Source organism: Puma concolor, chromosome C2 (genome assembly GCF_028749965.1).
Source record: "Puma concolor isolate L17-30 chromosome C2, mPumCon1.1.hap2, whole genome shotgun sequence".
NCBI classification, from domain to species: Eukaryota; Metazoa; Chordata; class Mammalia; order Carnivora; family Felidae; genus Puma; species Puma concolor.
In genome coordinates this window covers 46,238,559-46,251,378 of record NC_141675.1, presented here as the reverse complement: position 1 = coordinate 46,251,378, position 12,820 = coordinate 46,238,559, and the positions used below count along the sequence as shown (strand labels likewise).

Sequence of the window (12,820 nt, the reverse complement as noted above, 5' to 3'; positions counted from 1 at the left end):
GGGAAGAAATTGCTCTCCCCAGCCCTGGGACAGTGAGACTGAAGGGGAGTTAAAAGAAATGGTGCCTACTATCACTTCTGTTCCCAAAGAATGTTAAAGCAGGTCCCTACACCTCTGGCACATGGTTTAAAATTAATCTCCTTTACATGTAAACCCAGGCACTTTTCACACTACTGCCTCTGCTCTGGGACTTGGAGCAAGTGAGATTACACTCACACTTTTTAAGAGCAGAGTCTCCGTTTCCTTCACAGACCTAAGCCCCACTGGCTTCCAAAGCCAGACATTATGGGGGCTTGTCTTTGTAGTGTGGGTTCCCTAGACTTGGGAGTCCAATCTGATGTGGGGCTTAAACCTTTGTTTCCTCAGGGAGTCCTCGATGGTTATGATACCCACTGCCCCCCCCCCTCACTTATAGGTCATCACACTGGTGTTGTGGATCTTAACCATATTTTTGTCCCTCTTATCCATCATGGTGAGGCTTTTTCTTTATATCCTTAATTGTATATAATCTTCTCTGCAAGTCTTCAGTTTGTTCTCAGATATAGTTGTTCTACAAATGGTTGTAGTTTTGGTTTGTCCATGGAACAAGATAAACTCAAAGTCCTACTCTACCATCTTGATCCCCAAGGCACATCTAATTTCTATTCAAAAGCTCTCATAAAATAGATAGAGCATAATAAAATCAAGTCAGTAATATCTTTATAAAAGATCAAAGTCAGTGCTCATAGAGTACTTTGACATCATACCAGGGCTGTGTAATGCAGTGGAATTCAGTCTGAGCATGTGATTCCCTTGATTTCACTCAATAAAACATTATTTGGAGTATATGTCTTCAGAAAATTGGTTGGAATACATTCCCTTCATGGAACTTCCATACATATTTATTCTCTTCACTGGGTTTTCAACAAATATTGAAGAACATGGAGTTTGAAATTATATTACAATGTAATAATTAGGTTGAATCTTTTGTATGTTGTCAGTTTAACTTTTTTTTTTTTTCTGATTAGGGAACTTGGCTTCCAGAAAAGCATGCTTCAACAGAAGTGACATCTTAGGTCAAATCAGGGGGAAAAAATGCTAGAATTTCTTTCTCTTTTTGGAGAAAGTGTAAGTTCAACTAATAAGTGGAAAACTTGGAGAAGACCCCCATGCTCTTGAAATATTCAGAAATTATTTTAATTTCAATGCAAAATCAATTAAAATCATATTCCCCATAATAACCAAAAAAGTGGAACACACCCCAAATGTCCTCATTGACAAGTGGATTAGCAAAATAGGTTACATGCATACATGGAATATTGTTCTGCACCAAAAAGAAATGAAGGACTGGTAAGTCTACAACAGGGATGAGACTTGAAAAGATTAGGCAAATTGAAAAAAAGCAAGACACAAAAGGCCACATATTGTATGACTCCATTTACATTAAATATCCAGAAAATTCAAATCCAAAGAAACAAAGTAAAGTAGTGGTTTTCTAGGGCTAGAGAGAGGGGGGGGAATGACTGCCAGTGGCATCAATTTTCATGTTGGGGTTATGAAAACTTTGCAAATATAATGGAGATGGTTGCACAACTCTGTTAATATATTAAAAATCACTTAATGTACACTTCAAAGAGGTGAATTTTTATGCCCTATGCAGTGTATCTCAAAAGAACTGTTACAAATGTAAAAGATAAATTCAATATATTGCTTTCTTATGAAAAATGCAGGCTCAAGAATTCTTAAATCTACTTGAAATATCAAGATAATTAAAAAAAAAACTTATGGAAATTTTAAGTCACATACAAAATGAAAATAGTGTAAAAAATCCCAACATATCAGCACCCAAGTTCAGTAGCTATCAACAAACAACAGATCTTGTTTCACCTGTACTTCTACCCACTACTTTTTACTTCTTTGCATTGTTTTGAAAGAAATCCAAGATATCTTAATCTGTAAGTACTTTAGGAGATATCTCAAAGTTGAGGAATCTTTTAAAAATAACCACAATATGGGGCGCCTGGGTGGTGCAGTCGGTTAAGCGTCCGACTTCAGCCAGGTCACGATCTCGCGGTCCGGGAGTTCGAGCCCTGCGTCAGGCTCTGGGCTGATGGCTCGGAGCCTGGAGCCTGTTTCCGATTCTGTGTCTCCCTCTCTCTCTGCCCCTCCCCCGTTCATGCTCTGTCTCTCTCTGTCCCCAAAATAAATAAATGTTGAAAAAAAAAATTAAAAAAAAAAATAACCACAATATAATTATTCTATCTTTACATTTTAGCAATAACTCCTTAATATTCTCAAATTTTCATGAGTATTCTTATTTCCCTGGTATTCTATTTAATTTGCAACTAATTTGTTGAATTAGTTTGAATAGAAGATACAAATTAGTTGCAAACAAGATACACATGTTGCATCGGATTAGTTCCAGCATGTTTTATTATTGATACACTTTTCCCTTTTGTAAAAATTCCTTTGACAAACTAAATGTGTGTTGTTGTTTTTAATTCTTAGGTATTAAAAATGAGCTATAACAAAATTCGAAAACTTCAGAAAGATACTTTTTATGGCCTCAGGAGCTTGACACGGTTGCATATGGACCACAACAATATTGAGTTTATAAACCCGGAGGTTTTCTATGGACTCACCTTTCTCCGGCTGGTGCACTTGGAAGGAAATCAGCTCACTAAGCTCCATCCAGATACATTTGTCTCTTTGCAATACCTCCAGATATTTAAAATATCTTTCATTAAGTACCTATACTTGTCCGATAACTTCCTGAGCACCCTCCCTCAACAGATGATTTCCTATATGCCTGATTTGGAAAGCCTTTATCTTCACGGGAACCCATGGACCTGTGATTGCCATTTACAATGGTTATCTGACTGGATACAAGAAAAACCAGGTATATATGCTATTTATTTCTTTGTCCTAATTAGAAGAAACCTGCCTGGAGGTCTTTACCAGTAAGCAGGGAGGCCAATGTAATTTAGCTGGAGAAAAAATAAACACTAAATAATAACTTAGTGATAATGCATTATCTTTGATGGATTGTGCATTGTTTCAGGTCAACTATCTGATCATCACTCCTGGAAAAATTAGCAAATAAAGAATGTTTTTGTGTTTTGTTTTCTCTACTTACTATGAGCCATAAAACCCCTCCCTTCTCTTCCTTTGAGTCATTTAGTCACTATGCATTTTTAAGAGGTCTATTCAAGGTCCTATGCTCTGTGAGGGAAGTACCAACAGCATTCTCTGTTCTAACCATGCCTCTGATGGGTTATAGATAAGCAAACAGATCATCAGAGTGGGAAATGTGCTTTGATGGGGAAAGTAAAATTTGCCATGAAGAGGGTAACATCCCATTCATTCAACAAGTAGTTATTGTAAATCTCCTTTGAACAACAGGTCACAAAGAACACAGGGATCTAAAAATAAACAAGAGGGTTTCTTCAGAGTTTGCATTCTTGTGGGGAAAATGGGCAAACAACTAAATGCACTATTGATTGTTGAAATCTAAATAATTAAGTCTTTAGGAAAATGACGGAAAGGAGCCCATTGATTATGGCATCAGAGGGGTGGTTGGTTACTTTGGAAGGAGTGATGGGAGCCAGATTGCTATATGCGGAGGGATAGGTGGAAGGCAAGGATCAGTCTTTGGAGAGGTTTGACCTGAGGGGAGGAAGGGAGGATGGCAGCCTGATGGAAATGTGCAATCACACAGGACTCTTCAAGCATCAGAGAGACTTGAGTATTTTCAAGGGGGAAGGTGACAACACCAGAACAGGCAGATCATCCATTGAAGAAGTCCCCTAGAAGACTGAAAGACAAGAGATCCAGACCTAGGAGGCGGGGTTTTCCTTAGGAGTAGGAAAGAGGAGAACTAGATGGGCACAGAGGCAGGGGGATTCCTGAGTCTAGTAGAAAAGACAAAGGAAGCTCCTATTTCCTGGCTTTTCCTCCTCTGTGAAGTTGTAGGAGAGGTGACTGAGGAAGGTCCTAGGAAGGGATCAAGGTCAGAAACTTGAGAAGCGTGGAAAACGTTTGAAGGTGCTGCCATAATGTGTGTGTATGTGTGATCAGTTAGTTAAAAAGTAAATCTGAAAACATCAACTGAACATTGTGAATAACTTTAGGCCAATCAATAACACCTTTGCTTTCCATGAGCAAATCTTTTAGGGAAACATGCTAAACACATAAAAAGACAGTAAAGCTATGAATGAAAAACATTAAAATACTTACATTGAAAATTTAGTTCTGTAGGATCTCAGGGTCAGTAAAAAATTACTTCTGCCTTGATTACAAAGGAAGGAAATTGGACCGCGGCATAAAAGATACATCAAAGGGAAAGAAGGAATAACAACTAACAGGAAGTTAACATTATGAATTTGTGGTTGACATTGTGCTAGATGCTTTGTATTTTAATCCTTCCAATAATCCTCAATTTACAGATGAAGAAACTGAGACTTGGAAAATTTGGCTGTTTTGGGCTAGTCATTTAGACCATTTATGTCTCAACTTTCTCACCTGTAACTAATATAGGGATAAGAATAACTGGAAAGAATAAAACACAAAGTGTTTATTAGCACAATGTATGGCATAAAGCAAACACTCAATAAATATGAAGCTTATCATTTTTATTGCCACCCACCCAGGCCACACAGCTAGAAAGTAGAAAAGCAGAAACTCCAAAGCCAAAACCTTTTCTCTAAAATGTACTTGGGCTTATCACTTACATATAACACCCAGGACTCATCCCAAGTGCCCTTCTTCATGCTCATCACCCATTTACCCCATCCTCCCATTCAACTCCCCTCCAGCAACCCTCAGTTTGTTCTCTGTGTTTAAGAGTCTCTTATGGTTTGCCTCCCTGTTTTTATCTTTTTTCCTTCCTTTCCTCTATGTTCATCTGTTTTGTTTCTTAAATTCCACATATGAGTGAAATCATAGGATATTGGTCTTTCTCTGACTTATTTCACCAAGCATAATACATTCTAGTTCCATCCACATTGTTGCAAATGGCAAGATTTCATTCTTTTTGATGGCCAATAAACCATCATGTATATATACATACATATACATACACATGTACCACATCATCTTTATCCATTCATCAGTCATTGGACATTTGGTCTCTCTTCATAATTTGGCTATTGTTGATAGCACTGCTATAAATATTTGGGTGCATGTGCCCCCTCAAATCATTTTTGTATCCTTTGGATAAACACCTAGTCATGCAATTGCTGGGTCATAGGGTAGTTAGTTCTATTTTTAATTTTTTGAGGAACCTCCACACTGTTTTCAACAGTGGCTGCACCAGTTTGGGTGTTGAGGTTGCTAAGTTCTTAATAAATTTTGGATACTAACCCTTTATCAGAGATGTCCTTTGCAAATATCTTCTCCCATTCTGTACGTTGTCTTTTCGTTTTGTTTCCTTCGCTGTGCAGAAGCTTTTTATTTTGATGAGGTCCCAGTAGTTCATTTTTGCTTTTGTTTCCCTTGCCTCTGGAGACATGTCTGGCAAAAAGTTGCTATGGCCGAGGTCAAAGAGGTGCTGCCTGTATTCTCCTCTAGGATTTTGGTGGTTTCCTGCATTACATCTATTTTGTCTTTCAACCATTTTGTTATTGTGTATGGTGTAAGAAAGTGGTCCTGTTTCATTCTTCTGCATGTCTGTTCTCCTGAAACCATTACTACACTCTATGTAATAGAGTGTCAGAAACCTATAGTCCACAAACCCCAAATCTTTCCTATCTGGCCCTTGACATAAAAAAGTGTGCTGATCTTGGCCTCTAGAACAAACCCTCAGCTCCTTAGCCCAGTAACTCCTAGCCTAAGCCTCAACGTCATTTCCTTCCTTTCCAACCCTCAGACCCTCTCCCATCCCAGATATAATCTACACTGTGTTAGTACCTCTTCCCTGCTGCATTCTTGCCTGGAGCACTTCCCTTCCTTTTCTGCCTGATGGGCTCCTAGCTAACCTTCAAACTCTGCTCAGTACTCCATCCTTCTGGGAAGCGTGGTGCTACTCCACTCATCCCATCTGTATTCAAATATAGTTGACCATTGAAAATGTGGGGGTTAGGGGTATGGACTCCCAATACAGCTGAAAATCCATGTATAACTTTTGAATTTCCAAAAACTTCACTAATAGCTTTCCGTTGACCGAAAGCCTTACTAATAACACAAATGGTGAATTATCTCATTTTGTACATTTTATATTGTATCCTATAGTAAAGCTAGAGAAAAGAAAAGGTTGCTGAACCAATCATAAGGAAAATATATTTACAGTATTGTAAATTTACTTCGTTTGCAAGATAAATTATGTCAGTACCTATGTCATCTTACATGATACAAAACACTGTAGATGTTAAATACAGACATCAAAAATGAAAAGATGTCAAAAAGAAATTCATTTTTATTTTATATTAATGCATTGATAATGAAACGGCAATATGGTTGTGTTATGGTAGCCAACTAAAATTGATGCAATTACTTTACGGTAGCCTACCCTATACACAATGAATGAATCAAAATTTTTATGGCATACAGTATTAGTCCTCATAATACAATATTGGAAACATTGTATCTTAAAAAAATTACCACTTACCTACAATAACAGGTTGATAATGTAGTTTCTCCAATTACGAGAGAGAGGCATGCTGTATGGCAAGGACTGTATGCCTATATTAGAAGATGCAGTCTACTTCCATGCATGTCTTGCACATGATGTTCTACATAATGAATACTGAGGCAGTAATGATAGAAAAACATCTCCTACAGTTCTCACTGTGTAGTTTTTGGCTTTTCACACAAACACACATGCACAATACATTAAGTTCATTAACTTTACAGCATGATAATTACTGTTTATTATGTGGAAGTGGATCATCATTAGGTCTTCATCATCTTCACCCTGAATAAAGGATGAGGAGAAGACATTGGTCTTGCTGTGAAAGAAGTTGGAGGAGGTGAAAGAGGAGGCAGGAGGGCATGTACACTCAGTGTAGCTTTACAGTAATACATTGTAATTTGTCTGACTTGTTTTATTTTTATGTTTCTATACAGTACCAATCTTTCTTCCATCATTTGCTTTAGTTTCAGTGTCCCCATCACAGAAGGGTCCATGTCATAAAGGAAGTCAAAACCAGTCTTGAATAACAGGAACCATTCTGCCATATTGCCTAATGTCAGTTTGTTTTCTGGCATGGCTTTTTCTGTGTCTCCTTCCTCATCATTACATGCTGATTTGGAAGCATGAATCTCTAGCAAGTCCTATATTGTTAATTCTTCTGGTGTGGTATCTTTTAGCTCTTGGATTTGTCTAAGATCTGAAACGCTTCACCACCACCTCCTCAATCTGCTCCCCCAACCCCTGCCTTTTTTGCTGTATCTACAGTCTCTTTAATGATTTCCTTGATTGCTTCTGTGGTAAATCCTTTGAAATCATATGTATCATCTGGACATGGTTTTCTCCAAAAGGAAGTTACTGTTTCAGACTTAATGGCTTCCATGGCTTTTCCTGTAACAACAATAGCATCTTCACTGGTGTAATCCTTCTAGATTTTTATGATATCCTCTCAGGATTCTCTTCCATAGAATAATCCTTTCCATAGAATGTTGCATATAATAAGCCTTAGTGATTCTTATGACTCCCTAAATTAGAAATGTATCTGGGGCAAGGAAGCCACTTTTATGCCTTCGGTGTTGAACTCATAGGGTTGTGGGTAGGTAGGGGCATTGTCCAACATCAAAATAACTTTACAAAGCAGTTCCATACTGGCAAGGTACTTCCTGACTTCAGGAACACAAAATCAATGTAAACAATTTGGAAAAAAATATTATCACCCAGGCCTTCTTGTACAATCAAAAGATTGGCAGGTGGTGTTTATCATTTCCCTTCAAGGCTGGAGGATTAGTCGCTTTACAAATAAGGGCAGTCCTGATCAAGAACCCAATCACATTTTCATAAAACAGTAAAGTTAGCCTATCCCTTCCTGCCTTAAGTCCTCTTCCTTACTAATAAATGTCCTTTGTGGCATTTTTTTCCGGCAGAATAGGGCACTTTTATCTACATTAAAAACCTCCTCAGGCAGATATCCTTTCTCCTCAGTAATTTTTGTGATGTTGTCCAGAAACTCATCTGCTCCCTCTTGGATGATAGAAACTGCTTCTCCTGCTTTCTTGATCTATTTTAACCCAAATCTCTTTCTGAAATTATCAAACCATCCTTTGCTGGCATTAGGTTCTTGAGATTTAGATCCTTCTCCTTCAAGTTTCATATAATGGCTTTGCTTTGTCATGAATCATAAATGAGTCTACACATATGCCTTTCTTATAGCGGTCCTACACCCACATAAAAGCTGCATTTTCCACACAAGATAAAAAGGCATGGTGCAAAAAGTGCAAGGTTTTCATGCCTGCTGGTGTAGCTGCAGTGACAGCTTCAGGGATTTCCTTTCCTTTTCTTCTTTTTACAAAGCTCCTTATGCTGGATTTCTGTTAAAGTGTCGGGTAATCACAGCCACAAACCTCATATCAAAGCAGTTAACTTGTTCTTGTAAAGTCATAACTTTTCTCTGCTTCTGGGGAGCACTTCCAGCATCCCAAGTGGCACCTTGTGTGGGTCCATTGGTATTATTCAAGGATTATGGTATTGCAATGGACATGATGAAAAATAGATGAGAACCATGAGAAATCAGTTTTTACTGCAGTATGCAATTTACTGGAGAGATGAAATGCACCAGAGATGAATAGTATCACAAGATTCTTGTAACACTTGAGCTTACCTCAATAGCAATAGAAAGTGCCTACAGTTAATTTTATGCAGTTATGATTTAATACCGTACCTTTATGTTTGTTTACATTTCTCTCAACTGTGAACGGTGCCATATATGGTCTTTAAGTGTGTGCATAAGTTCTGATACATTTTAACTTTTTATTATAGATTTGTGCATATTTTGTGCACTCATGACATACCTAAAAAAAAAATGTTTTCAACATTTCTAGGCTATGTGGTTTATCTGTAAGGTTTCTCAAATGGTCACAAATCTCCAAAAATTTTTCCAGTTTATTTATTGAAAAAATTCACATATAAGTGGACCCAGGCGTTTCAAGGGCCAACTGTGATCATTTCACCACTTGGTCCACAATTCTATTCCTGAATGGAAAACATTATATTGATTAGTATTAAATGTCTTTTACCTTTCCTATGTCTGATTTATTTATCCCTCGCCCCTAGAATGTGCCTACATCATAGTAGGTACTCAATTTTTGTTAAACTAAGCTTCGATTAATTAACTATTTTAAAGGTGAATACAAACGAGTCCACCACCTACCTATGATCTTAATATATCCCCAAATTGTACACACACACACACACAGACATATATGATTAGCCAAACCCATTAGCGCTAACATCTTTCAGTCATGTCTAAAAAAAGTGTTCTCCTTTTAACTGAGATGCCTTAATGATAACTCTATAAGATTTATGAATTAGTCACATCAGCTTTTGCTTTGACATTTTTTGATCAATTCTGAGAGATTCTTGGACATAGGTTCTCATGTCTTCAGTTGCTTTACTTAGCATGTGATAGATCCTCCTTTTACACATATCTCAGTAGTCCAGTGTAACGCAGCTTTATCTATTTGTGGGTATCTTCCCTTCTTAGGTTCCACAAAGCTCTTCATGTTGCTTCTTTATAAAATAAGGGTTTGTGGCTATTTCTTTGATAAGCATTCGTTTTACAAAAATCAAATTTTTGTCCAGCTTCTCTGTTTTCAGGCCTTTCTACCTACCTAATAACATCTTGTTTTAGTGCTAAAGCATAGTGTAGTATTTTTTAAGTTGGGGTTTTCTTTTTTATTATTTTTATTTTAGAGAGAATGTGAGCAGGCATGAGCGGGGGCGGGGAGGGAGGGAAGGAGACAGAAAATCTTAAAATCCCACAACCCTGGGATCATGACCTCAGCTGAAATCAAGAGTAGGATGCTCAGCCAACTGAGCCACCCAGGTGACCCAAAAGCATAGTATAATCTTAATACAAACATTTTAAGTGACAATATATGTAGTACCAACAGTGCTTGTAATTCAAAGAGAAAAGAATATAAGTAGCTAAGACACTGGTCAGTGGGTGGTAGTGGTTCCCATATCAAGACTGCCAGCAGGTCAGTTACTACTGTAAAACACTTTTAATTTTAAGACACATCTCAATTTACAAGTTAAAATGTGGAAGAAATATGACCTTAGAATTAGGCCAGCCTGCCTGCCTTCATCCTTCCCTCCAATCTTTTCTGAGCATCCACTGGCTAAGGCTGGGGGCATACAGATAAACAAGTATGGAGCTTACAGTCTTGTGGGAAGGCAGAAAACTAGACAAGTTCATTCTAATAGTGGGCAGATGAGGAGTAGGATAGAAGTGGAAGGTACAAGAACAGCATAAAGCAGGAAGCCCACCCACAAGTGGTTTTGTGGCTGGGTCGTGAAGGACATAAGTAGTTAGACATTGATGCAAGAGGGAATGTCAGACAGAAAGTGATGGGAAGTGGAAGGACCAGCATATGCCAGAGCCTAGTAAGGCATGTCAGGGTTGAGGAATGAAAAGCATTTCTGTGTCACTGAAACTTATTGTGATTGAGGGAACCAAGTGACAGGATAAGATCTACATCTGAAGTAAAATACCTGATGCCCAGGGCCTGCTAACTCTGGCCCAGGTGCTAGCAATAATAAGCATCCAAGATGTGAGCATAATTCTGTGATCAGGTTTAATTAAACCAGAAGTCTGCTGTGTTTTTTGCTACAGTGGGGTTTGAACCCAGGGTACTGGTAAGTAGATTAAGGGTCATAGCTGGTTGGTACGTAGGTGACTGAGAAGAGCCTCTTATGAGTGCTCAAAGGTTGTCAGGCTTGCCAGCTACTTCCTCTGCATCGGTTTAGATTGTAGAATTCACTGAAGTCGCTGAGCCAAATGTATGTAGCATCACCTGTCATGCTGGAGTACAAACTGAAGGGTTTGGAGTCCATGTTGTCACAAACAGCACAATCTCATCCTTTTTTGGTGGCTAATATTCCATTATATACACATCCCACATCTTCCTTATTCATTCCTGTATTGATAGACACTTAGGTTACTTCCAAATCTTGGCTATTGTAAATAATGCTGCAATAAGCATAGGTGCGTATGGAGTTTTTTGAATTGGTATTTTTTTATTCTTTGGGTAAACACCCAGTAGTGGAATTGTTGGGTCACATGGCAATTCTGTTTTTAATTTTTTGAGGAACATCCCTACTGTTTTCCATAGTGGCCGCACCAGTTTGCATTCCCACCAACAGCACATGAGTGTTCCTTTTCTCCACATATTCACCAACACTTGTTGGCAGGTGTCATTTGTTCATCTTTCTCAAGATTGCTTTGGCTATTTGGGGTCTTTGTGGTGCCCTACAATTGTAGCAGTAGAAGTTCTAGTTTTGTGAAAAATATGGGTATTTTGTTAGGGATTATATTGAATCTGTAGATGGCTTTGGTTAGTACAGACATTTTAATATTAATTGTTCCAATCCATGAGCATGAAATATCTTTATATTATTTTATGTTGCCTTCAGTTTCTTTCATCAATGTTTTATAGTTTTCAGAGTACAGGTCTTTCACCTGCTTGGTTAAGTTTATTCCTAGGTATTTTATTATCTAGGGGGCAATTGCAAGTGAGATTGTTTTCTTAATTTGTCTTTCTGCTACTTCATTATTAGTATATAGAAATGGAATTGATTTCTGTATGTTAGATTTGTATCCCGTGACTGCACTAAATTCATTGATCAGTTTTCATAGTTTTTTGTGTACTAAGATATCTTACATAGAGTGTCATCTGCAAACAGTGACACTTTTGGTTCTTCCACATCAATCTGGATGCCTTTTATTTCTTTATCTTGTCTGACTGCTGCAAGTAGGAGTTCCAAAGAGGACTGTGTTGAATAAAAGCAGTGAGAGTAGACATCCTTGTCTTGTCCCTGATCTTAGAGGAAAAGCTGTCATTAAGGATGATGTTAGCTGCGGATTTGTCATATTTGACATTTATTCTGTTGAGGTAGGTTTCCTTTACACCCACTTTGTTGATAGTTTTTATCATGAATAGATAATGCTGTCAGATGTTTTCTATTTATTTATTGAGATGATATGATTTTAATCTTTGTTTTGCTGATGTAGTTTATCACATTGGTTGATTTGTGACTATTGAATCATCCTTGTGTCCCCAGAATAAATCCCATTTGATCATGGCGAATGGTTCTTTTAATGTATTTGTGGTTTTGGTTTGTTTTTGTTTTTGTTTTTTAATTTTATATAAATCCAAGTTAGTTAACATATAGTGTATTAATGGTTTCAGGAGTAGAATTTAGTCATTCAGCACTTAGATATAACACCCAGTGCTCATCCCAACAAGTGCCCTTTTTAATGCCCATCAGCCATTTAGCACATCCCTCCATTCAAATCCCCTCCAGCAACCCTCAGTTTTTTCTGTGTATTTAAGAGTCTCTTATGGTTTGCCTCCCTCTCTGTTTTTATCTTATTTTTCCTTCCCTTCTTCTATGTTCATCTGTTGTGTTTATTAAATTCCACATGAGTGAAATCATATGGTATTTGTCTTTCTCTGACCAACTTATTTCACTTAGCATAATACATTCTAGTTCCATCCACATTGTTGCAAATGGCAAGATTTCATTCTTTTTGATGGCCAAGTAATATTCCATCACACACACACACCACATCTTCTTTATCCTTCATCAGTCAATGGACATTTGGGCTCTTTCCATAATTTGGCTACTATTGATAGTGCTACTATAAACATTGGGGTG

At 37.7% G+C, this 12,820-nt stretch overlaps 1 protein-coding gene across 2 annotated transcripts in view; it reads left to right on the top strand.

Annotated features, from left to right (window-relative positions):
- Positions 1 to 12,820, top strand: part of IGSF10 (immunoglobulin superfamily member 10) — a 75,952-nt gene that overhangs the window by 50,928 nt on the left and 12,204 nt on the right. The window contains exon 4 of one of the 2 annotated variants that reach the window (XM_025913935.2): positions 2,488 to 2,878. The exons of the other annotated variant lie outside the window; for it this stretch is intronic. Within the exon in view, the coding sequence (XP_025769720.1) occupies positions 2,488 to 2,878 (391 nt within the window). The remainder of the gene's footprint in view (positions 1 to 2,487; positions 2,879 to 12,820) is intronic. 2 annotated transcript variants of the gene reach the window in all.